At 35.8% G+C, this 26,920-nt stretch overlaps 1 protein-coding gene across 1 annotated transcript in view; it reads left to right on the forward strand.

The window, feature by feature from the left end:
• The window catches only part of ODAD2 (outer dynein arm docking complex subunit 2), a gene marked incomplete at both ends in the record, with an annotated part of 85,262 nt that overhangs the window by 16,161 nt on the left and 42,181 nt on the right, over positions 1–26,920 (forward strand). Inside the window, 6 exons of the mRNA XM_082479439.1 lie at positions 14,446–14,592; positions 14,888–15,097; positions 15,244–15,480; positions 17,849–17,959; positions 18,479–18,633; positions 22,189–22,431. Of these exons, the coding sequence (XP_082335565.1) occupies positions 14,446–14,592; positions 14,888–15,097; positions 15,244–15,480; positions 17,849–17,959; positions 18,479–18,633; positions 22,189–22,431 (1,103 nt within the window). The remainder of the gene's footprint in view (positions 1–14,445; positions 14,593–14,887; positions 15,098–15,243; positions 15,481–17,848; positions 17,960–18,478; positions 18,634–22,188; positions 22,432–26,920) is intronic.

The raw sequence follows: 26,920 nt of genomic DNA on the forward strand, positions 1-26,920 counted from the left end.
ACTGCACAGGGAAGTGCAGATACAAATTCTGAGAAGCTACCTCTCATTTTTTTGACTCTGTTTCCATTTTCCCAGAAAGAATTACTGGGTAGAACTTTACAACTATAATTGCATACTTAGATGATTAACATAGAAGTTATGAATTTGATCAGATATGTAACAAAATTAGAAATTATTTTGTGTCCAAAATTATCAAAGAAATTTACCTGTAATCCTGAATTCTGCCCCTAGATGTGGAATAGAGGCAAATATTAGAATGTAATAGCAGGAGCAAAAATATCTAATCTGTGTAGGAAATATATTGCACGTTATATTATTATTTCTGCAATCTATGGATAAGAGTTAACTGTTTTTTCTTTATAATATCATATTAGCAACCCTTGCATGAGATTCTATTTTAGCTATTAAATACAAAATAAGCATATGTAAGTGCATATAAAATATTTTCATATGTAAAATTGTTTTGCCATGGTGTTTTCAGGACTGACCAACTCTGCAGATAATTTTGCTAACCTTATTAGTAGAGTATCTAACAATAAATCTTTTCCCTATGAAAGTATATGGTGGGGTAATATAAAGGAACTGATTCAACTGAACTGAAAGATCAAGATGAAAAATAAATTTTGCTGTAGTTTGGCTAAGTGGTAGACTGGTATTTTTCAGAAAATACCAAATGCATGAGACGTAATCATGTGCCACCTGCTAGTATTTCTAGGCACATGTTTGGCTAACCTGTCAGCCTTGGCACACAATCTCTTCATATTACTCTCTCTCCACTGTTCATGAACATCTCTTGTTCCCATCGTCCAGTATTAGCCAGCATTTTTTTTTATTGCAGTAAAGAATGTGATTACTGAAAAAAAGGGGATAAAAATATGGGAAAATTGCATTTTGTAGTTAAGATATGTATTTTTTAACAACCTAGCCAGTGCTGATCATGAAAAGAAATCTTTTTATGACGAATTTACTGTGTAGGAAATATTGGCAAATGGTGAACTTGCAAATTATTATTGTAATTGGCAGCTCTGAAGCACTTGTATACCTCTAGTCTCAAAATACTGTACAATCATTCCTCATCACAAGAGACATAAAATTTGTAACAGCCAGTTGCTTTTTGACCATTAACACCAACTCTGATGAATTTCAGTGTAGTGGAGGTTTAATTAATATTCTGAGGGTCACCCATTCTGAAGAGTTTCATAGCTGATTAGATGAAAGACAAGATAGAAATAAAGAAAAAAAGAAAAAAAAATGTGGAATTCAGAAAAAAAAAAACCAAGAAAGAAGAAATGGTATGTCAAAAATTAAGAGCTGAGGAAAATAATTTAAAATAAACAAAGTTTGATTTTCCTCTTTCTGCGGGATTGTATTCTATTGTAAAAGCAGGTAATGAAATTAAGGTTTTGACACCATAACTACTGTACCTCTAAAATAATTGTAAATTGGCACAGCTGTCTCAATCTGATTTACAGCTTTGTAATCATGAAGTAGATAATCAAATTGTTGGCTTTTCTAAAGAATTAGAATATGATTGTGTGTGAAAGCTACCAAGAGTTTTAAGAAGTGAGAACAGCATTCTTCATTGGTTTTAAGTGTTCCACATTGGATCTAGGCTCAATTTAATCACAGGTTACTGTACACAGTTATTTCAGAAGCCTGTGCTTCAGCCATATCTTCATCTATATTTGTTTTTCCTATGCTCTCACTAAGCTCAGTTTTTAAGTTCATTTTATTTCTCCAAAGAATATTTTTCTCTTAGTTTTTCATAAACTGTTGGTATCATTTTGTTTTTCTAGAAAAATCTTTTTTGGCTGGTTTCAAATTACACTGTCTTTTTGGCCTGCTTAGTGCTTATGAAACTTCAGCAGCATGCTGGCTCTCCAGTAGTCTATACAGGCACAGGTCCTTCCTAGTTCAACCTCATTAAATTTTCTCCACAGATTCACTTCCACTGGTTTCCCAAATGAGTCGGATCCATAAAAATAAAATAGCTGTAATAACATTAAAGCTTTTATTCTTTTTGTAAGCCAAGTGCTAGGCAAAATCAAAATTGCTTAGGCGGGTCTGACACTGTCACACAAGGTCAGTAGTACATCTGTATTACAGGCAGCATTCATCAGATCTCCAAGGCTGTAGTCAGGATTTACAAGTATCTATGTTAAATTAAAAAACAGCAGTGCTGTTTGTCTAGGTTGGTTTTTTTTAAATTTAATCCTAGACTCTTTTCTCTTACTCATTCAATTATCATTTCCTGCTAATTTCTGTGTGTTCTTTTTAAAAAATTATATGCTTTATTTTCCACAGATAATGTGACCAAAGGAGAGGGAAGGGGCTGTATCCTTGTTCTAGTGCCAAGACATAAAAGGCGATACTTAGATTGGGATTCATCTCACCTAGCTCTAAATGTAAACAGAATAGGTGTTTGTAGCTAAGCTGGGCATTCAAGCCTGCCTTTATGATCAGTGGAAAAAATAGGCATTATTAGGGTGTGATTCATCTGATATTTTAAGCATCTAATTCAGAGTGAGAAGGATCATGTTTCCAACTTCATTGTTGACTTGATCTCAATTAACAGCAAGGTAGGATGGCTATAGATGACTCGATCTTAATTGTCAGGAATGTAGAATGGCTGTAGATAAGTGGAGTTAGACAGATAATTCCCATCCACACAGTCTTTGCATTTGAAATCATCAATAAGTGTAATGTGAAGTAATCTTTTAAAACCTACTCTTATTCCAGATTCTTTAAGTATTTGGAAATAGAGGTTTGCATGCTTTCTGGCCTTTTTTCCTTGGAGTACTGTATAAAGATCAGCCTTTTGGTAACAACCTTAGAAACTAACTGGCAGTCCTCAGTTAATGGGAGAATTAATTGATGGGCATCTGCTGGATACCTATGCTCTAACTTTGGCCTAGCCAGCTTGGTGATTGTGCTTGAGATTTGTTTACATAGACAATAGGCCTGTGATCAGCATCCTATAGGCTTGTCTTGCTTCTAGTTCTTCAGAAGGGTTTCAGTAGACCAGGCCTACTGGCTTTGCACAGGTCTTTACCTTCTTATCACCATATGCTGCACTGTCTTTGGAGCTCTGCAAAGTATCCTCACATTTTAGGGTGATTCTTCTGACATTAATTTTGGTCAACAAAGAGAGAGGCTATCTGGATTCTGGAGAAAAGCATGAGTAAATAAACATCTGGAAGGAATTTGTAAGAATTAGCTGTCCAAAACAACAGCAACATGTGGAGATTTTGTGACATCTGACTGAGATTGATGTTGTCTGAGCAATCAGAAAAGCAAAGTAAAAAAATCCGGTAATTTCTACGCAAATGCAAAGGACCTTATCTGCCTTCTGGTCACTAAAATATCCATATGTCCTTTCTTTGAGGAATCATATGAATCCAAGTTACTCACTTACTGTTCTGTGAGAAACAGCATTTTTGTTCTCTTTACCCAAGAATCACTTTTAAGTTTATATCTTGGCCTTCTGAGTTACTTTAGTCTATATTAGCCAACTAGCTGTTCTCACCTATCTGTACTGGCACATAATACATCTGAGAGCTACTTTGCTTGCTTTTCTTGCAAAACAAATTTAGCCATATTATCAGTTTTCCTGAAAGAGCATTTTTTCTTCAGTTGGTATCTTTTAGCTAGTTGGTGTCTTTTAGGGGAGAGACTGCATAGGCAGCATGAAGGGCATCTTTATGGGATGGAAGGGAACTGAGAGAGAAGCATAGCTCAAGGACACCATAAGCCCTAAATGTTCACTGCTCATGTCTAAGGGACATTTTGAAGGCCACTGAAGGATTACTGTAGGGTAAGTTTGTCTCAAGGACTTGTGGTTCATGTGGCGTCACATATGACTTCAGCCAGACTAAAAGCAGAAAGGGAGGAAAGAAAGTGGATAAAGACTAATATCAGGTGGAAGCCTATATAAAAAAAAAAATGTTTGCAGGTGACTGGGTTCAAATACTTAGATTTAAGGAGATAGCCCACTAGCAACAGGACAGTATAGGACTGCAGCAGTTTTAGATTGAATAAAGTTAGTTCTGAATGCCATGGCCTGATTCCCTTAAACTTGATAAAAGAGCTCTTTGCTGGCCTTGCATAGGTTTTCAAGTCTGCAGCCAGCCGTGTTCAGGACACAAGAGTATCCAGATACTTGTATAAAATCAGTCATCTCAGGACGAAATGTCTGAACGTAACTTTCTAGTCAGCCTGCAAGAGCAGAAGGCTTCATCTTACCAACAATACAGGTATCCTACCAGCACTGATGTCCTCTATGCCTAAAGAAGACACAAATGCTGAAGGCTTGGGTGTGGTACACATACTCATTGTATCCTATCTTAGTGTCCATGACGATCCTTCAGGCTCTGGGTTATTCCAAAGAGGTTAGTCTTTTTAAATACATAGTTACTACCTCTTTAGAGCAGGCTGGAAGATGGAATATGAATATCTTCTTTCACCTCACAAATACAGCTGTTTTGTCAAGCTGTGAGTGGTATTGGCCATGTTTCTGATGCTCATCAGGCAGGCTGAGTATACGCATGATAATGTTGCACGTTACTATTACAGTTACTGTGGCAATGGAGCTCCCACCCCAAAACGGTCCATTACTTGGTGGTAGAAGTTAGTGTGACCATTTCTAGAGGGAGTTGTCTGACCTTTTGGCCACAGATGTAGACATGCAGGAAGCTTTGCGTTTGAATACCAGAGAGCATTGAATGGAACAACTCTCCTATAGTGTGACTTACCAAGTGTGTAAGTCTCTGTTCTCCTGTTCTCCTCTGTTCTCTGTTGTTCAGAGCAACCTCATATGAAGGAGAGGGCAGGACAGTGACCAAAATTCGGGATGTCATGATCCAAACAAATGAGTGAGCAGTCTTCCTTCAGTTGGGGCTGAAGAAATGTGTGGCCTGTAACTTTCACAAACATGGTTCTATCATCAAGGATGCTGAGGTAAATCACATGTTCAGGGACTCCATCTGTGTTGGTGGTAGTGGCAGCTGAAGGTAGTGTAGTGTGCTGCTGGAGAGATAAGATGGTGCCAAGGAGAGTGGGTTCTCTTAGAAAGAATGGTGGAAGATCATGGTTTGTGCATTAAATAAAGCAATTTGCATATGCTAAAAGAGCCTGTCATGGTGGGCAGAGGAAGTCTAGGATGGTAGCTGAAGCTGAGTTCATTCATGCTGGAGTGTCATTGGGAGACTATGGTGTGAGTTTGAGATAATCTAAGACTTAGTTAAATAAGGTTACCTCAAGCCATTTTGCCAGATGAGCTCTTCTGAACTCCCATACAGCTACCAAAGGTAGTACAGGTGGCCTGTGGGAACTAAAACCTAAGCCAGAGCTAAAATTCAGAATGACCTCAGTGCTCACACATTCTCTTGAATGGTGACATTTTGCAGTAACAATAATTTCGTATGGATCAATTAGGTTAAATCCCACATTAACTTCTATTGCAGTGATCTGATCTAGAAATCACAATGAGATTGTGGGTTTGTTGTCCACATTACAATCTTTTTATTTTTCTCCCCAAATTTATCTAGGATTGAAAAGAGTGTGGTCCATTGTCTTTAGAAAATTGTCCAGATGCAACTGGGGAACAAATACACTCCTAAACTGAAATTTTCACAAATGAGAAGAAGATAAACTTGCACTGTTAAGATATTATATATTACCTTGGCCAGGATTTCTGTGGTTTTTAGGTCACCATTTCACTTCTCTCCAAGTTTGAGGTTTGAGAAGTTACCGGGAAAAACATTCTACTATTCCTACTCCAATAAAGTAAAAGTTCATATGTTTGCGCATGCACTACATTGACTCTTACCTCCTCTATAGTAGAATCCAGTTACTGTGAATCAGAAAAGGAAAGCTAATAGAATGTGTGCATGTCTTGGGAGAGTTTTCAAGAGGGAATTGACAGCTGCCTAACAAAATCTTCTGGTTCACTTAGAAAATAATAGATTCATTCTTTTGTTTGGAAACTAATTTATTTTCAATTTCATAAAATACTGTGTATGGGTCATAATATATATGTCACTTTTGCCACTGTGAAGGGTCAGGGTCAAGGTATTAATCTGCAACTAGAACCATGCAACTTCTGCGCATGGATTTTGTGATGCCTGTGATTTTCCACTGGCTTTAGTTATATTAATCTGTATGGTTTACATACTGCCAGGCTGTAGCCAAAGAACGCCAGAAGATTCAGGAAATGGGGCAGGGAATTATTCCATAACTCAGTTATAGTCATCCATAACTCATCTCTTAAAAAGTTGCAGCTTGAATGTTTTATAAACTAAAATGAAAAATTGGAACTAGGATTTAAACCAAAACAAAACTGAGTGTTTAGAGGTTCACTACCATAGAAAAATTGCCTTACTGAATCATATTATACATATACAATATATGCAAAATATATATTACTTACTCTTTAATAAAGCTTTATAAATATTTTTTTGAATTTTGAAGTATTTTCCAGCAGAAAATTACAAAATAGTCTGTGATTTGAGAGAATCAAGTTCAACAGACAATCAAAAAGTCACAAAGGTGTAAGTGAAGAATTCTGTTTCATACTTTACTACTCATTTTGGCTTTCTAGTTTTATGAAAATGGCAATATTTTAATAACATTTTGGGCTGGGATTCCACTTAATGTTTTTGTTCTAGGAGTTTTTTCATTCTGTTAATGGATTTTAATTAAATAATTTCTAGTATAGCAATAAAGGTTGCTATAATTTGACCTACTTTCTTTGGATATCATATAAAACTATTTTGTTTGTTCAGTATTTTCTAAAAATATATTGACTTGGTATGTTCGGTCTTAATTTTTTCAAGTGTATTGTAATTGCCATTCAGGTTATATATACTCATAATCAAAAGTAGGGTATTTTTATACATAAGAGTAACAAAACTCGTCACAAACAGCAATCTTCTTTCCCGTTGTTCAGTCATAGGCATACTATCACAGACATGCACATTATGATATCTAGCCAAGATTAAATTCATACTGTAAATAAAATGAACTTTTAGTATGGCAGAATAAATTTCAGCCATAGGTCTAAACAGAAAGAAAAAATCCTTGACATTTCCATGCTAAGTAAAACAATGTTTCATTTTCTGGTTACATTCAGTCACATTCACTCTAAATTCAAACACAAATTTAAAAAAATAATTTAAAAACTCCAAATAGTTACCATATTTACAGAGGTTTTTTGTTAGCCAAAATATGTATAATTTGCATTTTATTTAATCTTGCTTTCTCTCAGGAAACTGAAATGCACTATGACTTTATTGTATTGTTTATATTTTTCCATGCATGTACGTGCATTTTACCACAAATTGGGCAACACATTTGGAATCATCTTCTTTATAGTCTTGTTAGTACTTTTATTACTTGTACTCCAATAATGCCTTTAGATTTCAGTTGAAAGTGGGGAACAAAGATACTGGGGAAAAGGCATCTGGACAGGAATTTTGTCAAAGGACTCAAGGACCACTACTATCCTGAGTCCAGGTACGGTGCCTTTCTCATAAAACTGTCTAGTTGTCTAGTGTCAGTTGTGACAATTCTGAACTCTGGTACAGGTCTTTGCTGTAGGAAGATCAGTCAAAGTGGCATAATTATGCCACGTATGATGTCAGAGGGTTCAAGCAAAAGAACAGGGTAATGCATGCCATGAAGTGGAGTGTGCCAGGTTAGATATTTCATAGGTCTCCTGTACAGCTCCTGCACAGTCTCAGCTATCTGTAAAGCTAAAGTTTCTGCCTGCTGGCAGATCATCTGCAAAAACTTTAATGGTGTTTACCCTTTCCAGAGATGACTCTAGAGGAAATTTTGTATCTTTCTTTCCTAGCCTACTGAACTGAGAGTATAGTTTCAAAATTTAAAGCTTTGTATTCACTAGGAAGGGTTTTAATTAGGATGGGACATGTGATATTGAAATCTGAAGCCTGTATATTTTATTATCTATTATCTGTGTCTATGATCTTATTATAAATCAATCATCTCTTTTTAGAGAAGTAAATATCTAATAAAAACATTTAATATTTACAAAATAAAAGTCATAAAAGTTCTTAAAAATAAATAATAGAAAATAGGGCTAGAGCAGAATTCAGGAGGTCATTTACTCCATCTGCTTGCCTCCAAAACAGCATCAACTCTTTATGTGTCTTCTGGACATGTATTTTTTTTAACTTTTCTTTCCTGTGATGGAGAGTTCATAACTACTGTAAGCAATATATTCCAAAATTAAAATATTCTTGCCATTAAAAAAGTTTTTCTAATACCTAGCATAAATCAGCACTGATGCCATTTAACCCTATTATTTCTTTTCTTACCCACAATGGACCTGGAGAACAGATCATTGTCTTTATAGCTGTTCTTTAAACCACCTTCTTATTCTCTTCATCTCTAGAGTAGACAGCTCCAGTTCCTTCAGTTTTACTGTGTAGATCATGCTTTTGAGATATTTTTCTGTCCTCCTCTGGTCTTCATCAAGTTGGTCGGTATCTTTTTTGAAATATGATACCTAGAATGAATGTAGTATGTACACTGTGGTTTTATCAGTGCCAAGCTGAAGAAGGATGATTTCTTGTATCTTACAAGTTACAAATCTGGTTATAAGCCTCTCTGTAAAGTTTGCTCTTTTTTTCTGACAACATTGTGATTTTGATAGGTCATATCTATGTTGTGTTAACACCAGATTATTTTCTGCACTTCTGCAAGCTAATGTCTTTGGCATCAGCCAATTCTCTTGGTACCATAGAGCGATTCCATGAAGCTCAGCTAGTATGAAAACATCTAAGTTATCTATGTGCTTAGCGTAAACAGAGTGTTTACTGCATCATCATTGACATTAAGTATACATTGCTAGAGCATAGTAGACTAGTGCATAAAAAAATGCTTTTAGCCTTCTTAGTTGCGTTTGTTGAAAGCTTGCTGCCAACAGTTTTCTTCCTCTTGATTATTATAGAAGTATCAACTAAATGATGGTTTCAGCTTGTGTGTCCCTTGGTAGTTGTATTTTGGTTTGTGTCCATATATGCTTGTGTTATTCTTTTATTTTCATTCTTAGTTACTTGATCTTGTTCTCACTCTCTGTATGCTTCCCGAGCTTCGGCTGATTGAAGAGTTCATGATTTTGCCTGATTCATCTCTTTCTACACTTCTGTTCTTCACCTTCAATGAGAATGCTTTTGTACTCTTCATGTAATTTTTTAAAGCACTGATGACTCTTCCGGTCTTCCTCTTTCCTTCTTTCCCATTGCATCATGCCTTCTGTTTTCCTGAATTTACATAACAACAATGGATGAATTTCTGACCTCCTTCTAGCTTTTATTTAATTGCTATTTGATACACTGCCATTTAAAAACATTATTGTACCTGTGCAACGGCCTGGGCACCCAGCCTTCAAACTACCCTGACTTATATTTGGAAACAAGATGATTTTCAGCTGCCTTAGGAGGTAATGGCTGCAAAATAAGCACAAAGCCATCATTGCCAGTTCTTTTCACTGTAAAATTCAGTTTACAAATTTACAGAGAAAAAAGTGAAATACTTAGGAGTATTAGAATATTTCCCTGCATTGTTTTTTTTACCCACTGGAAGTCTCTTGTGGCTTAAGAAGCCCTTCGATGACCTTAAATACTAATTTTAACAAACACTAGCACCAGCAACTAAGTAGGTAGCTAATTTCTACCACTTTCTATTGTTGAGGAGTTACCACGACTTGAGATCCTTGAGCAGTGGGGAGAGGGAGAGGCATGCTGTATTGAAATGTGTTTCTGCCAGAAGGTGTCAGAAGGTACTTAAATACTTCAGAATCAGTGTCCAGCACTCCATGAGATTCTAAGGAAGAGTTTCTGAAGACCTGAGGATATTAAAGTGGAGAAAGATAGGACATTAAACAAGCCAGTGGAAAGGGGGCCTGGATGCAGCCAAAAGTTTACGCGTCTTCTGTCTTACTGTGCATTCAGAATGGACTAACCAATGCATACAGTCATATTTGGAGAAACATGACCAAATAAGGATGTTTCTAGTATAGTGGTGACTAAACCTAGCGCCATTCAACAGTTTTGTCAGAGTTCTGGATGTGACTATGAAGTCACTCTTGAAAAACAGAAATGGCGAACTGTATGCAGTAACAGTACAGGCTGTTAAAGGTGGATCTGAATTGCTTGCAAGGTGTCTCCATTCAGATCAAATCTGCTTTGCGATACCCAGGTGCAAAATTAAGTAGATGAGAACACAAAATTCAGAGCATGCCTGTACAGCATGGGGGCTGTCTACTGGAAACTGTTATTCTGAAAACTTCAATAGTTAGCATGCAAGCAACTGAACAATTCCTCAGTACTTCTGGGGCAAAGACAATGAATGCTTCTTTTCATAATCGGGAGCAGTGAGTAAGCTTAGGGAAGGAAGGTTACATTGTTATACAGCACTGGTAAAACTGATTCTGGAAGCAGTGAGTCTTGTTCTGAAGTCCAAATTTTCAAAGTGTGTTGAAAAAAGTGGTGAAGTCAGGCAAGCTCATTATTTTAACAGTAAAGATGATTACCTTGTAGATTTCCCATTTCTTGGCATCTTTAAATCAAGCCCAAAGTCATGCCCCAGACAGATGCAAAGTATGTGTCAGTCAAATGCTAGTTATTTCGTGGTACAGAAAAATAAATGGATGAAAACTTAATGACTTATATTGTGAAGGCAGTCAAACTAGCTGGGCTAATATTTCTTTTTACTTTAAATCTTGATTTACATCTTCAAAAATGAAAAGATAATTCAGCAACCTTTGCATGATGCCTCTGTAGCTTTCACCATTTCCAAAATGTCCTTTTCAGTTGTGGAAAGAATATAAAGGCAGGTTCCACACCCTGCCCTAATGCAATAGGGAAATTTTATGGGAAAGTCTCAGAGATCTTTTTATTTTCTTCCTCCCATCATAGAAGGTGAGACTGAACTCATGGATACCAAATTTATATACAGTCTTATCTTCTTCTAAACGAACTGCCTTTGCATGTGTACATTAAAAGTTTTAACTAGATTAATCTGTGATTATTGTAGTATAAAAGTGGTTTGTTAAACACCTCAAAAATAAAAGCAAAATAAAAACAAGGTTTGCTACACGTTCTTGATAGTTCTGTACTTCTCAGTTGTGAGCTCTGAGTGTCATAATAGAGACATTACACATACATTGCACAGAAGATGTTTTACTGATAATGTAGCAGTAATACTATTTTATTTTCATTTAATTTGTGAATATATACGTTATACCACCATATAGGAAGAGAGGCATATTTTAAACTAAATCTGTATTTAATTTCAAGCTTTAAAATTGATTGTTGATCTGCCAGTAGAATTTATTTTGCATCCAGCATATCAAATTTCAAATGGTATAACAACATGATGCAGATTTTGTGTCAACTTAATGGAGATGTAACTATTTCCATGCATGTTAAAATCTATTCTGTAAGTACTGCAAGACTTAGTGTAATAATAACTTCAAGAAACAAAAAATAATTGTCTTATTTTGTAGAACTGATGCTTCAGCACATATGAAAAATACTTTATTGTGGTTTTAGTTTAAAAACAGTTCAAGGGGTGTGTGCATTTTTGAAGCTGAAAAAATAAAATGCATATATATGTTTTGTATACAGTTCTATTTTTTATTTAATATAAGAGAATTAAAATTTGTTTTTAAAAATCTGGTCTGTATTAAATGTCTTATGCCAACCATTATACATGTAAGATAAGTGAATGATGAATGACTATGTTATGTGTAAACATAGTTACACTGTAGAAGAGACGTTGCTTGTCAGGTTAACAATATACTTCAAAAGAAGTATATATTTCAAAAGAAGTATATTTTATATATATAAAAGTAGTATATATTTCAAAAGAAGAGACGTTGCTTGTCAGGTTAACAATATACTTCTTGCATTTATGTAAAATAATAAAAAGACAAGTCTTCTCTTTAAACACCTGTTGCAAAATTTTTATAATACAAAGCAAAGTAAATCTTAAAGACTAAGCTATATGAAAAGACCACAAACTTCATAAAAGAACAGCTGTTCATCCTTTTGAGGTACAGAATATTCTCTGTAGTTTTGGAATCATATCTTACGGATTTTTTAAAAAATCATTTAGTCTTTGATATTTCTATATCTCTAGGAAAACATTTGAGAAATAGTTACAATATTTTATTCCTTCATTTTCTTCTGAAGTCAAGATGATAATGATGATTAAAAAAAGGTAACATGAAAAAAATTTAGGAATCTTCCTTTAGGACACTCTATGTTACACATTTTTAAAAATTACCTTTATATTTAAACAATTTTCTGTGGGGAAATTCTGTGGATATAGAATCATAGAATCATAGAAACATGATTCTATAACAATAGAATCAATATAACAATAAAGCAATATCTATTGTTAAAAGAAATTTAAGTAAAAATTATCTGTGAAGCTCCATCCACATACACTTCACTGATTAGCAGAAGTGTTTTGTCTGATGTTAATTACTGATCTGAAACTATCGGTATTTTTCTCACATTCCTTTTGGATGTATTTTCTCACTTGTGATTTGTTACTACATTTATCTCTGTTGAAGAGTATGTTAAATGTATTTGTCTTACTGTTTCTGTTTACATTTAAGACATATGCTGCAAAATGCTATGTTTTTGTTAGACCTACTTAATTCTTATTAGCAAAAATTACTTAGTTTTTCAGTGTTCTGTATTTCAGTATGATGCACACAGTTGAGCAAAATATTTTCCTCTGGAAAGGGTTGGCTCAAAGTCCTTTACAGTTTCAAAAGTGTCGTTTGAAAGAGATGGGCTTGGGCAACACAGTTCAGATCTGGGTGGGAGCCAAAGCTTGCCTGGAATTGAGAGGCGTGTGGGAGGTGGATACCGTAGTTTGATTTACTAGGTGTTCTAAGTTGTAACTTCCGCATTAGCACCAGTTGGCATTGCTCATGCACTCCAGCTTCTGTTGCAGCTACATGGTAGCTCAGCCCTCCTGATTTCTGCACAGCTGGGTTCATACCTGATTTGATCAGTAGTAAATCTGTATTACAGGTTCAAAAGAATCCAGTGTTATCATATGGTTTAACTTTCTGCATACCGCAGGGTGTATTCTTTGAACTTTTTCTTGCTTTTAGTCTAGTAGCTGTGACTGAAATAGAGCTTATCTTCTAGAAAAACATCCAATCTTGACTGAAAACTTTCCACTGCTGGAACACTTACCATCACTCTAAGTAATTTCTTCCAAAGGATAATTAACCACACAATGGAAAACTTGCACTTTACTCCTAATCTAAATTTTAGTACCTTTAACTTCGAATCATAAAACCTCTGTGCTAGACTATAGAGTGCTCTGTGATCACGTTCCTCTTTCTCATGGGTTTATTTATTCTTTATGAATAAATCATACCTTAATTTACTTTTTAATAAATTGAATAGTGCTTCTCATGTCTGTCATAACAGAACTATTTTCCAGGCTTACAATGATTTTTATTTCTCTTCTCTGAATCATCTCCATATTTTCACTTTTCTTCCAGAACTTTAAAAAGGAAAATAAGACACAGAATTTCAGTAGTAGTTGCACAAGTGCCTAAAAAGAGCTAATACCTATGTTCCTATTCAGTACTTTCACTTATACATCCCAAAATTCATCCTTTTAATCAAATGTTATGCTGTAATCTCAAATTCATATTCAACATCCCCAGTCTTCTTATATGCTCTGGTATCTAGGGTAACTTGGATAACTCTTGAACTCTTTTCAAAGTTCACATCATATTTGTTGTTTCCAAGGACATTGTTAACAGGGCGGTTTGAAGCAAGACAATAATGCCACTTCTAGTGAATCAACTATTTTACCCTGTTTCCTTTATAACACAGTGGAATACTATCTGATAATGGAAATTTATTATTGTTCACAATGTCAGGGTTTTTTAATAAAAACTTTCTACAGTGACTTCAGTTTCAGAAAATGTTCTCTGAAAATGTTCTTCAGTTTCCCTGAAATGTTCTCCACAATGGAAGACTCCAGTTGGAATATCTTTGTTTCTTCCAGAGTGAACAATAATGCAAAGAATGCAGATAGCTTCTGTGTAATGTCTGTATCTTCACTGTGTGTTCTTTTGGTGTCTGCAAACACTCATACAAAACTCACAATACTTGACTGCGTAATTTACTAGTCCATTCACAGCAAGCTATATTAGTAATTTGTCACCCGTGCTATTCACTCTCACTTCAATCTATATGCCATTTGCAAACTTTATCAATAATTCAATTTCTTACTGTCTGCATTATTTAACACCATAGAATCAATATAATCTAATGTGTTTCTACTTTAGTAGTAGTTTTACTAGTAGTAGTAGTAGTAGAAGTGATTAAGTTTTATATTAGATGCACTTTACACCTTTGTTAATTATTTGCTTTATTTTAGGGAGGTAATCCAACAGCTACTGTAATCGCATTGTGTTCAATGAGAGATTTCAATCTGGCACAAGAAACTTGTCAGCTGGCCATCAGAGATGTTGGATGTCTTGAAGTGTTAATTAATTTACTTGATACAGAAGAAATTAAATGTCAGGTAAGTAGCTTTGTCAAATAGAGCAATGAATATGCCTTTACTATTAGAATATTTTTTAATTTTTAAAAATTATATAGTACAAAGAAAATTGATTTATTTCTTTTCTCATTTTTGTATTCTCTCAATTTCAAGGATTTTTTAGAAAAAAAATCAATTTATTTGGTTTTAAGTTTCCTTCTTTTCTTCAGATTAAATTTAAATGATAAAATGTTTTAGATGACCCAGCTTTTTCAATAATTTTTCTGTTTATGTATACTTAAATAATGTTTAACTTCTGTTATCTTCCATTATTTAGATTGGTTCATTAAAAATCCTGAAGGAAATTAGTCAAAATACACTGATCAGACATGCAATTGCAGATCTTGGAGGCTTAGAGATCATGGTGAAAATACTGGAGTCTCCGGATAAAGATCTAAAATGTTTGGCAGCTGAAACAATTGCTAACGTTGCTAGATTTAAACAAGCACGAAGGACAGTAAGGCAGCATGGAGGAATCAAGAGATTGGTAGGCAGACATTAACATTTGTATCCTTGTCATATGCATATTTTTGTCCAAAAAATACATCATTCTTGTGGTAGTATTTACCATCATTAAAAAGCAGTATAATATCAAGCTTCCCTGTAGGTAATGAAAAAATGTTTTTTTTTTAGGTTGGGCTGTTGGAATGTATTTCGGTGGGATCAAGCAGTCTAACATCATATCAAGCAAAAGATACTGAAATAGCACGCTGTGGGGCTTTGGCACTCTGGAGCTGCAGCAAAAGCACCAAAAATAAAGAAGCAATCCGTAAAGCTGGTGGCATTCCATTATTAGCTAGATGGCTCAAGTGTTCGCATGCAAACATCTTAACCCCAGTAGTGGGGACACTACAAGAATGTGCCTCAGAGGTAAGTAAACACATATAGCTAATTTACTTATAATCATTAAAACAATTAGCTACTAGAAGGAAGCATGATATTTGACTTAATGTCACTTAAACCTGGGCAGTTATCCCATCAGAAAGTAGATGCTTTGTGTGGTCAAACTGTTTTTGAGAAGGTCGCAGCTTGTAATGAAGTAAAGACCACATATTTGTTATTTAAAAGGCTAGGAGTATTTTGTGAAAGAAAATATGTAGAAATTAAGTCCTAAATCAGTTTCGTTGTTTTCTCATTTTTTTCATCATACTTGACAAATTCAGCAATTTAAGATGCTATATTCTGGTGAATTGGTACATTTAAATTCTGGAAAGCTAACCTGCAGGTGGGGCCAAGAAAATCCAATGCAGTGCAGGGCAGTGTGGTTTACAATGTTCTTGTGAATTGATAAGATGGTGTCTGATCAATTTCAAAAAGAAGAAAGGAATATATGTGATTTTTCTGCATATTTCTTTGGCAGGTTTCACAACTTTGAGTATATTCAGTTTTTAAATTAGAATACAAGCATTTTTTACCCTCGCCATATGAGTGGTTTTTTCTCCATTTGTGGAATTGTATTTGAAATTAAGGTGTATTGAGGTCAAAAATATACATAAACTCTTTTGGTGAATTTGAGGCACGGAAGGTATGATTTTTCAAAAGATTTTACATTATAAAACACTTTGTATTTTCAAAATTAGCTTCTTGAACTACATAGGTTTATGCATGATCCATGAGAAGGCAACCTGGCAAATTTTAGCTTCAGTAAGTCTATGTATAGAGAAGGTGAAGTTTTTGAGGTTTTATCTGGCCAAATTTGGAAATAACACTAAAAGCATCTCTTCCACAGATGTTTCCCCCCTCTTAAATAATGGTCCACTGTTACAATGCTTGTGGGTTAAAATTTGGAAGAAAAGGTCACTAAAAAATTTTAATTCTAAGAACATATTTGTCTTTACCTCGGGCTGCAGGGGAATCTGCTCTGGCACCTAAAGCACCTCCTCCCCCTTCTTCTTCACTGACCTTAATGTCTGCACATTTGTTTCAACTCAAGTTCACACTGGAGTTTCCAGCCTGTCCGGTACAACAGCACAGAAAACAACAGCCCTGGCCATCACCAGCCCAGGCGCATCACCGTTGCTGTTATCAAAATGTTCCTAGGCACAGTAGAGTGAGATGACAAGCAGTACAAGCAGTACAGCAAACAGCAAAAGCAAGAAGCAGTAACAAATACAAGACTCTAATTTACACTAAGGCGAGCAAACCCCATGGCAGGCATGGAGCCTGCCAATTAATAACAAAACAACAATAACAGCTATAAATTCAATCTAGCACATTCCAATCAAATCTGTCTTCACTATCTTGAACCCTTCCAGCCCCAGGTTGGGCGCCAAAAAGGACTGTTGTGGTTTAACCCCAGCCGGCAGCTAGGACTACGCAGCCACTCGCTCACTCCCCCTGTTGTGATGGGGGAGAAAATCCAAAGAGTAAAACAGGAAAAATTAATGGGTTGAGATACAGACAGTTTAATAGATTGAGCAAAAGCTGCACACGCAAGCAAAGCAGAACAAGGAATTCATTCAGTGCTTTCCATTGGCAGTTGGGCGTTCAGCCATCTCCAGGAAAGCAGGGCTCCAACATGCATAACCGTTACTTGGGAAGACAAATGCCATAACTCCAAACGTCCCCCCTGTCCTGCTTCTCCCCAGCTTTATGTACTGAGCATGACGTCATATGGCATGGAATATTTCTTTGGTCAGTTGGGGTCAGCTGTCCTGGCTGTGTCTCCTCCCAACTTTTTGTGCACCCCCAGCCTATTCACTGGTGGGGTTGTTGACTGCTTAACAACAACCAAAACCACCAGTGTGCTATCAGCACTATTTCTCATCCCAAATCCAAAACACAGCACTACACCAGCTGCTGGTAAGAAATTTAATTCAATCCCAGCTGAAACCATGAAAATGTTTTTCTAACCTTGTTCTAGGAATAGATCTGTTGTTTTGCCTGCTGGCTCTCGATGAAATGAGTGGGTATTTCTTGATCCCATTCTGAAACATATTTTTTCACTTGGCTCTGAGCAGGGAGTCTGGACACCTTTCAGAATACTCTGAATTCTGTTTAAGCCAGGTTGCTACAAAATAGGCATTGCAGCACCTGCTTTTGCAGGTGATTTGAAGAGCACTGCAGAAACGTATTTGATTAACTTTGGGAATATCAATTGTATCTTCAAACCAATGCAGATGACTTGTGCTTAAAATAAAGTACAATGCTTCTCAATATCAAATATCATATTATTGTTGTGACTGGTGTTATTAACTGTTAATATATGTTATTTAAATGATGCAGTTTATCTTTTTAGCCAAGTTACAGACTTGCAATAAGGACAGAAGGAATGATTGAGAACCTTGTGAAAAATCTGAGTAGTGACCATGAGGAGCTTCAGATGCATTGTGCAAGCGCCATATTTAAGGTAATTGTATCATTATAATCAGTAGATCAGAGCCAGGATTAGCCCTTTGTTTTCATGTTGTTGTCAGTTTTAATATTTCTTAGTTTTACTATTTCTCTAACGTGTAAGAAATTACTTTATAAAAATGTTGATGGTATTTGGCTTCATTCTTCTGGGAATATTTTAACTGCTTATTCAATATTGAATTTAATTCCTACTTGCTCTTCTTGTGTGCAAGCCCTAAATTGCACCGGTAACCAATGGTGAGAGACGGGGCATACTGTTCAAAGAGTTGCTTTGTTTTTTTATGTTTATTTGCCCACAAGGTGGACAATGTGACAGTATAAGATCTGCACCATATACAGTAGTGGTTTACTGTCAAACTCTCTTAGGCAGTTGTTAGCATATTCAGATACTTTAATAAAATATTTATGGTTTCTTCTGCATTAGTTTTTACTAGTTATAACCTCATACACCTAGCTTTTGAAGACATAATTTTACATGGTTTACATAATATGTACTTTTAATTTTTTTGTATAGTGTGCAGAAGATAAAGAAACACGTGACCTGGTTAGACAGCATGGAGGTCTACAACCACTATCTGTTCTGCTTGGAAACTCTGAAAACAAGCAACTTTTAGCAGCTGTGACAGGAGCAATCTGGAAATGTGCAATCAGTGGAGAAAATGTGTCAAAGTAACAGTTTAATTTTACAAACATTTATTACGTTGTCATGTTTTGATTTTATGGGCCTCTTGTTTTCAAAATTGTTATGTCATGAATCTTCAAAAACATACTTTATAATCACTTGGGCTTTCAACTTAGGTTTTATAGTACTTAAAAAATTGCCACCTGACCTCATCCGGGTACAGTGAAAAACAGTGTCAAGTTCCTAGAATCTTAAGAGTCAATGGGGACAATGCCTCTAAAGAATAGTTAAGATATAGGACACTGAGTCAGGAGGTGTACGAGCACATACAGAATGTTTGACACGTGGGTGTATTTGATATCCTCGCTCCTCTCTGTAGCTTACAAACCAGAATCAATGCTGCATGGTAGAGAGACTAGTTAGCACCCTTATCATGGAATCATAGAATGGTTTAGTTTGGAAAGGACCTTGAAGATCATCGAGTTCCAACCCCCCTGCCATAGGCAGGGACACCTCCCACTAGACCAGGTTGCCCAAGGCCACGTCCAGCCTGGCCTTGAGCTTAGCTTTAATGTTTTACACCAAGAGAGACAGAGAGCAAATTATCTCATTCTAAGGTAGATATTTAATACACATTAGGTCCACCTACTTTAGAAATGTACTGGAATTCAGAATAATTCGCCTAGATGCCTCTCTTGTTGACTACAGAAGGGGCTCAGAAAAGTAGCTTAGTCTGGACACCCAGTGAGTGGAATTAACTGATGAGAGTCCTACCATAGGTACCTACAACCTCTCAGTATCAGCAGTTTTAATGATTATCTGAAAATGTGACAGCAGGAGTTATCACCCTCCACCTTTCATGGATCAGCATAATGATTGAGAATACTCAACACTTTCATCTAAAATTCGTCAGATTCATGTACCTTACCTCAAAAAAGGCCTGCTCCACTGGAGCATGTGCTAGGCTTCCTGCTGAAGTTATGCTGCTCTGTACGGAGGAATGCAAGATTCATGGGCTGGAAGAAGTATCAGTAAGAGGTAACCTCTTCCTGCAGCCTTCATTTTAGTGTACTTTGCTGGACAAGTAGATATGATAGATAGCTGCTGGATAAAAATCAGAAAGAACTGCAGAAATAAGTGGTTACAGACTGGCTTTTTAAAGTCTTAAATGAGTTCCCAAACTGTTGGTATACAGAGCCATGGTCTTTACATACTCTGCTGCTATCCTGCTGCTTTTTGCGTTCTTGATTGTACTGTAACCGGGCGTTTCAGAGGGGTATATCCTTCTTGTCTGTGGGCTTTGGGTATCTGCACAGGGGCATCCTGTTTCTGGATCCATCAGTGATGACATGGACTGAATGGCTCTCTCTATACCAGTAAACTAAACAGGGCCAAACTTTTCAAGGTTCAGGCACTACGTTATGATTATCCATACTGTTTAACTGCTAGCAGAGTGGCTTACACAGTTTGGCCTGTGCCAGCAAGCGATCTCCCAGACAATGCCCAGACACTCCTTGGGAACAGTGAAGGCAACAGATTGTTTCCATTAGGCGGAATGGGTGAGGCCACCCTGAATTGTGAGGATAAGAGATTTTAGCCATATGGATACTATGTTGTGCTTCTTGTCCTCAGGGCTAGAGAATGAGCTATCGCCTGTTTTATTTATTAGTATAGCTGTAGCCAATAATTCTGTCCAAACGCAAACAGATTTTTGCTGGGCTACTCACATATCTTTGGCAAGTGCTTGACACTCCACGAAAGTTACTAGCCAGGCGCAGCTCCAGACTTGAGCTGAATTCATGTATTATGTAGTGCTGAGTCTGAAGCAGTAAGCCCTATCCAAACTTGAGATGGGAGGGCACTACAGAACAGGGAGGGAGGATAATATGCAAACACATAAGTAGGTCTGAAGGGATGAGCTTGAGTCTGGCATGAAGCTAGAATGAACAAACCCTGCTGGTTCCTGCAGGACCACTTAATTATCTTCTAACTACTCCACAGTATTTCCTGTACCTGAAGTAAGTTGCACTGACTCAGCAATGAGCTGATACAGGTGCCTGGGCCTCACTAGCTCAGCTTCCAGTTATCGTGCAAGCAGCCGTACTGCTTCTGGACACAAGATGGCCTGAGCCAACAGCTCTGTCAGAGTGTAGCCTGCCCATCACAGAGCCAGCTCATATCCTTCCATCTGTGAAGCAGTTGATATGCAACACAGATAAAGTAGCCAGGGAAAACATTTTTTTTTAAATTGTTTGCTTGCTTTGCTGCTCTTTTTTTCATGCTGTTTGTGTTTTCTCTTGAAAAAAAAAATTATAGGGATGCTTCCAAATTACAGTGAAGAAAGAGAGGAAGATTCCTCCTTAAGCAAAGGCTAGAATCACAAGAAATGAAAGTTTCTAATTTCTCAGTTACTTTTCTTGTTATACTGATAAACCATCTTGGAAAGATTAACTTATATTGAAGTGGTTCTAATTCTGCCATCAGAATCTCAAAAATACTATTCTTTTTTTTTTTTTAATGAAAGGAAAGCCACATGTACAAATGATTCCTGGAAAATAGAGTATTTGTGGCTCAAGTAGACATTCTTGGAAGCTAGGGGCTGTGGGGGAAGCATGAACGAGAACTCCGTACCCTCAGAGAAATTCTCTCTTTAGGGGAGGAACTATGATATTTACACAAAGGTATAAATCAAAGCATAATTATTAGATAATAGACAGGTTAGATCTAGCTTGATGTAACAAGTGGAATTGTCAAAATGTATCATAGAAAATGTATGAAAGGAAGATACAGTATTTGTTGAGTGTTAAGAATCTCCTGAGTTCTGAACAAAATGAACTTAGAAGGAAGGCAACCCCAGTACTGAGTAAAGTCCTGTTCTGAAAGAACTTCTGAGGTTTAGCATGCATCTGTTTGTAGGATGGGACCTCCAAGATTTTTAAAAACATATTTTCAGAACCAAAAGTGCTATGAAGAATGAGGGAAGTAGTAATATAGCAGTCGACTCAAATTTCTGTCAATTACTTGGTTTCAAAATGGAATCTAACATAGTACAATAGAAATATACTAGAACTATAGGTCTCACCTTAGGAAAATGCACCTAATTAGGCATGAACTAAGTATAAAACTGGCCAGGGCATACCCTCTAAAGAACATTTAGTGAAAAGTAAGGGTGATCCTTTGGTCCAGAGAAGTGGAAAAGGGTCTGATACACTACTACTCTAGCTATTGTTAACATGGCAGGGAAAAGTACTGGAAGTTAGGATGCCACAGTACTTGCCAGTCTTCCAGTATGTTTTCAGCTATTTATAGATGTTGCATCTACATGTCAAGTTTTAAAAAAACCTTCAAACTACTCTGCAGATTCCTAGGTAGCTAAATTAGAGAAATATATTTAAAAAGGTAGAGTAAGAAATTATGCTGAATGTCACACTTTCAAGAACTGATTGAAGTGTTTTACCTATATTGTGATTTCTTCAACATGATACTTTACAAACAGAAATGAAACATTATACTTCAATTATAATTATACTTTAATTATAAAATTAAACTTATAACAGTAACATACTGAAAATAAAAACTTTGATTTTATTTCTGTATTTTAGATTTCGGGAATATAAAGCCGTAGAAGCTTTGGTAGGACTGCTCACTGACCAGCCTGAAGAAGTGCTTGTAAATATCGTCGGAGCACTGGCAGAGTGTTGCCAAGAGCCAATAAATCGAACTACTATCCGTAAATGTGGTGGAATACCAACTCTAGTGAAGTTACTTACTGGAACTGATCAGGCACTGCTTGTCAATGTCACCAAAGCAGTAGGAGCTTGTGCAACAGAACCTGAAAATATGATGTAAGCTATTCATATTCATAGTGTTTTAAATAGTGAAGAAAAATTTCTGGCACAAATACAGCTAAGTCTAATCTCACTTAAAAGGATATTTTACTTTTTGTTTTACACAGGGCTGTGTGGGTTAGTTACATCCTACTGTAAAATGTGCTATATATAAAAAAAAATTCAGCAAGGAAGTATGTAGAAGCTTTTGCATTTTTTTGAAAATCAGATAAATCTTTAGTAAATTGATTTTTATTAAAGTTAAAATTCAAAGTTACAGTACACCATTTTAAAGTGCTAATTGATAGGTACCTGTTTTGCCTTTTCCTTTTACATCTGTTCTTAAATCATAAATAATAGACTAAATTAGAGAAAGTAATTCCAAAAAGAAATGTGCACATTTACTGTCATGAAAAATAATTTTAAATTTTTTCAAGTGGGGTGTTATTTGTATTTTATCTGTTTTGTCCCTCTCCATCATTCCTTTTATGAACCCAGAGTTATTTTTTACCCTTTTCTCCCCTCTTATTCCTTTGCAAAACTAAACAAAAAGACTGTCTTTTTACAGAGAGTGTTGCTACTCCCTTTGGTTTTGTGTAGATTTTTACAGCTTACAAAAAAGATCCTTGAATTTTATGATTAAGTGTTCCAGTTAAATGTTGAGGTCAGCATTTACTGTCCTTATAGGGATGTCTACCTGAAGATTCTCAGCATATTTCCCTCCTTATACACAAGGAAGGTCAGAAAGAGAGTTTTATTAAACTCCTCCTGCTCTGATTTGCATAGTTCACTTGATATTCATATAGCAGTGCAGGGAATTCTTTTCCTGAATAGGGCTTTTGTTTTCATGCTTTGGCTGTCACCCAGTGGCAAAAGGCTAGATGGTACACAACTGTAAACATGGGTTGTATGAACAGTTAGCCCTGTAGCATAAAAGTATACATAAATGAAATCACATTCACAACATATCTCACTAAAAATCAGCCTTTAGAGTAATGTATAAACCTACCAGAATTAACATTGTAAATCAACTGAGAAATTTAAATGCCAATGCATATAAATTGATACCGGTAAGAACTCAGACATACTCCAGTATTCAGAACTGTTGCTTGTAGTACCCAGTATGGATAGCTTCATACTGGAATGTGGTCAGTATAAGCAGCAAAAATAACACAAATTGCTGCTAAAATTGTGATGAACAAAGTCCATCTTGGTATTAAGAAGGAGAGAGTACAGGTTGTTTGGGCCAAAATTTTATGGAGTTTGCAAAGAGTGGACAAAGGGATCAAAAGGATTGTGGCCTTGGGCAACCTGGTCTAGTGGGAGGTGTCCCTGCCTATGGCAGGGGGGTTGGAACTCGATGATCTTCAAGGTCCTTTCTGACCTAAACCATTCTATGATTCTATGTAATGTCAAATTTGGTCCATATGAAAGAATTGTCTGTTGAAGGTTCTCAACTTTTAAAATATTTTTCAAAATATTTTAAAACATTAGCAAGTAAGCAAGATCTTAGATCAAGAGCAGAATATACTTTTTGCTACTACAAAAAAGCCACTACTCAGAAATTATTATTATTAGCAAAACTGTGACATGTACCTGATGTATTGTGCTATTTAGACTTGTAGTACTGGAAGAGATAATGCTGCTATCTTTTCCCAAGTTGTGATTCATCCAGGTGTGGATAAGTTTGATACCAATGCAGCAAAATATTTTAAAATTATGCTTAGTTAAAACATTGACACCAGTACAACTATTCTCATGTTTCTATTTTGAATGTGATTATACAGTAGGTATGTGGAAACCGTACAAACTGAGAGTGGAACTCATGTAGTTTCTGTGAATGACTCAAGGGTATTTAATGAAGAAGATGAGATTAGTATAAGAAATAAAAACCTGAGTGTTCTATGAAACAGTGCGGTTAACTTCTGAGGAAAACATTGTACATTTATCATATGTTCCATGGAGGAAGCCTGCCCTGGCAAAGAGAGAAGACTAGTAGGTTGGCATAGGTGAATCTACAGCTTCTGTATGTGTTTTATATATTTTATCTCCATCATGTTTCCTAGTTGACACTTCAGCTTCCACAAGTACTAAGTGGAAGGTACAACAGTGTTACTTTTCTGCACCAAGCTTATACTTTTAATGTGACTTCAAGCAATTAAGTGATTCTAATTGCCTCAGTTGAGCTATGTAAAATAAAGAACAGCAGCCAGCTTCTCTCACAGCAAAAAATAAGTTGTTTCTTAAAATACCCCATAACTATATGACTGAACTGGACAACTGACTGTATGACTGAACTGGACAGCATGAAGCTGTTCTCCATACTCAGTCTGTTGCACGGCCACTGACAGATGCTGCTCCACATACTTTATGTACATTTGTCTTTTTGAGGAACTTTTTACAAGTTATTCTTTTCCACCTACTAAAAACAGAGGACTACTGCATATTGTATAATTGCCACTAGATTTTCATTTGCCCTTTTCATTTGAAAACCTATAGACTTTATCTCTAGCATTCAAAACTGAGGGTTTAGAATCTCGTAAACTAAACCATACAATTATTTTAGCCAAACAGATGGAGTTTGAGTCATTGGTATATAATACTATTTATCAAAACAGTCCACAACAACTAGTGAAAGTTTTAAGAAACATGCTAAATTGTGGTTTCAAAAAAGACAAGATTACATTCTGCCAGAATTAAACCCTCTAATCTTACCAATGATCACAATACAGAGTCAGTATAACTTTGTTTATTTACATTTGTATTTGTGGTCTAAATTGGCAGGCAATTAAACTAGACTTCTGAAAAGCAAATAACAGTGTAACAGAAAAAGATGATAGATATGACAAACAGATGTCTAGGCTATGTGTATGCCTGTGTGTTTAAGCAATACATGTTGAAGTTTCTACTGGAAATGTTCAATATTAAGTTTGAACTTGAAAGAGAAGTACTATTTCAGATTAACAGCTTTGCCAGTTTCAGATATATATAAAAAAACAAAGTAAATTTCTAGAATTGTTACTCACGTCTTGCACAGACATCTCATGATGTTCAGTGATGTCATGATATCAAGGTTCTTAAATGAAATAATGTGAAAAGCCTTTATTAAACAACTGTTGACTGTAAACAGCCAACAAAAGTAATTAAAAACAATTATCTTGTTAAATTGTCTGCACTGATCAAATAGCAAATACCAATTCACTGTAACCTGGGATTTCCCAGAGGCTGTCCAGTAATCTCTGAATAGGTTTAATCGCATTAGAATTATTTGCCCATAAGACATATTCTGTATAAATATGTCAGCTGTTCTGTGTGGAAACCAGGAAGATGTTTTGCTCGTACACTTTGCAGTTGCCTTTTTGTGGGAGTGATTTCAGCTGCATAGCCCTTTCTCTCTGCTCTAATCATGTCTGGCCAGCACAGGAGTGCATGATAGGAGCACCTCTTCACTCCAGCTATTTCTAACTGCCAATACAACTTATTTTGGTTATTTTGAGGAGCAGAATAATTTACACCTTGTTCTAAATTGTATCAGTGGTCAAATAACAACAGTCTAGGACAAGGCACAGAGCTTTGAATCAGAAGAGGTGGCTGTCTTGGTCCAAGTCCATCAGATGCCTCTGCTATGTTAAGGTACAGAGCAATGATAGTTCAGAGTCTGGGCTCTTGCTTCTGAACTCTGCATATTTGTCTATTGTTATGTACTTAAAGTGAAGCACCAGACAGCAATTACCTTTAATAAAGTTTACATTAATACTTTTGGTGACTTTCGTGATTTGAAATCTTTTCAAGTTTGTGACTATTAATAGTGTTCTATACATTACATACATATAGTTCAGCTATTCCATAAAGTAGTTAAGTATTTGAACTTCAAAATATTAAATATTAAGATTTTTACTAAATATTGTTTTATTTCAGCTTTTATGAGATTCCTTTCAGCTTTCAAAGGAAATGTTTTGCATCTTTATTAAAAGAACTGTCCTTTAACAGTCCTGTAAGCGGTTGCTTAATACAGGTTTAACTGTAATTTAATTTTATCATCATAATGTCCACAAATAGTTATAATATATATAATTTAAAGTGACTGTAACCACAGAGTGACTAATGTACTAGCTACAGATGAATACAGAATTGAATGCCAACCAAAGTAAATTTTAAGGTATGTTTGCTTGTATTTATTACGGTAAATAGCTTTATTACAGCATCCTGCTAATAATGTTATAATAAATTTGGGGAAAAAATTAGATACAAAAGCTATATACAAAACCAAATCAGAATATTGTTCAATGTAATGCCATCAGAGCTGAAGTTTTCGAAATTACAGGTCTATTTTGCCGTCTCTTTCTTTGTTTATTTGTAAAGAAACCTAAATATGTATTTTTGTCCACTTTAAAAAGGAATTTTCATTTAGAAAGGAAACTAATGTCTAAGCACTTTTATAGCGGAAACATTTTTCAGGGCCATTTATTTTAGTCTTCCCTTTGCTTTTATAGTAGATATGCTCATT

The sequence above is a fragment of the Vanellus vanellus genome (assembly GCF_965231255.1).
Source record: "Vanellus vanellus genome assembly, chromosome: 2".
In the NCBI taxonomy this organism is placed as follows: Eukaryota; Metazoa; Chordata; class Aves; order Charadriiformes; family Charadriidae; genus Vanellus; species Vanellus vanellus.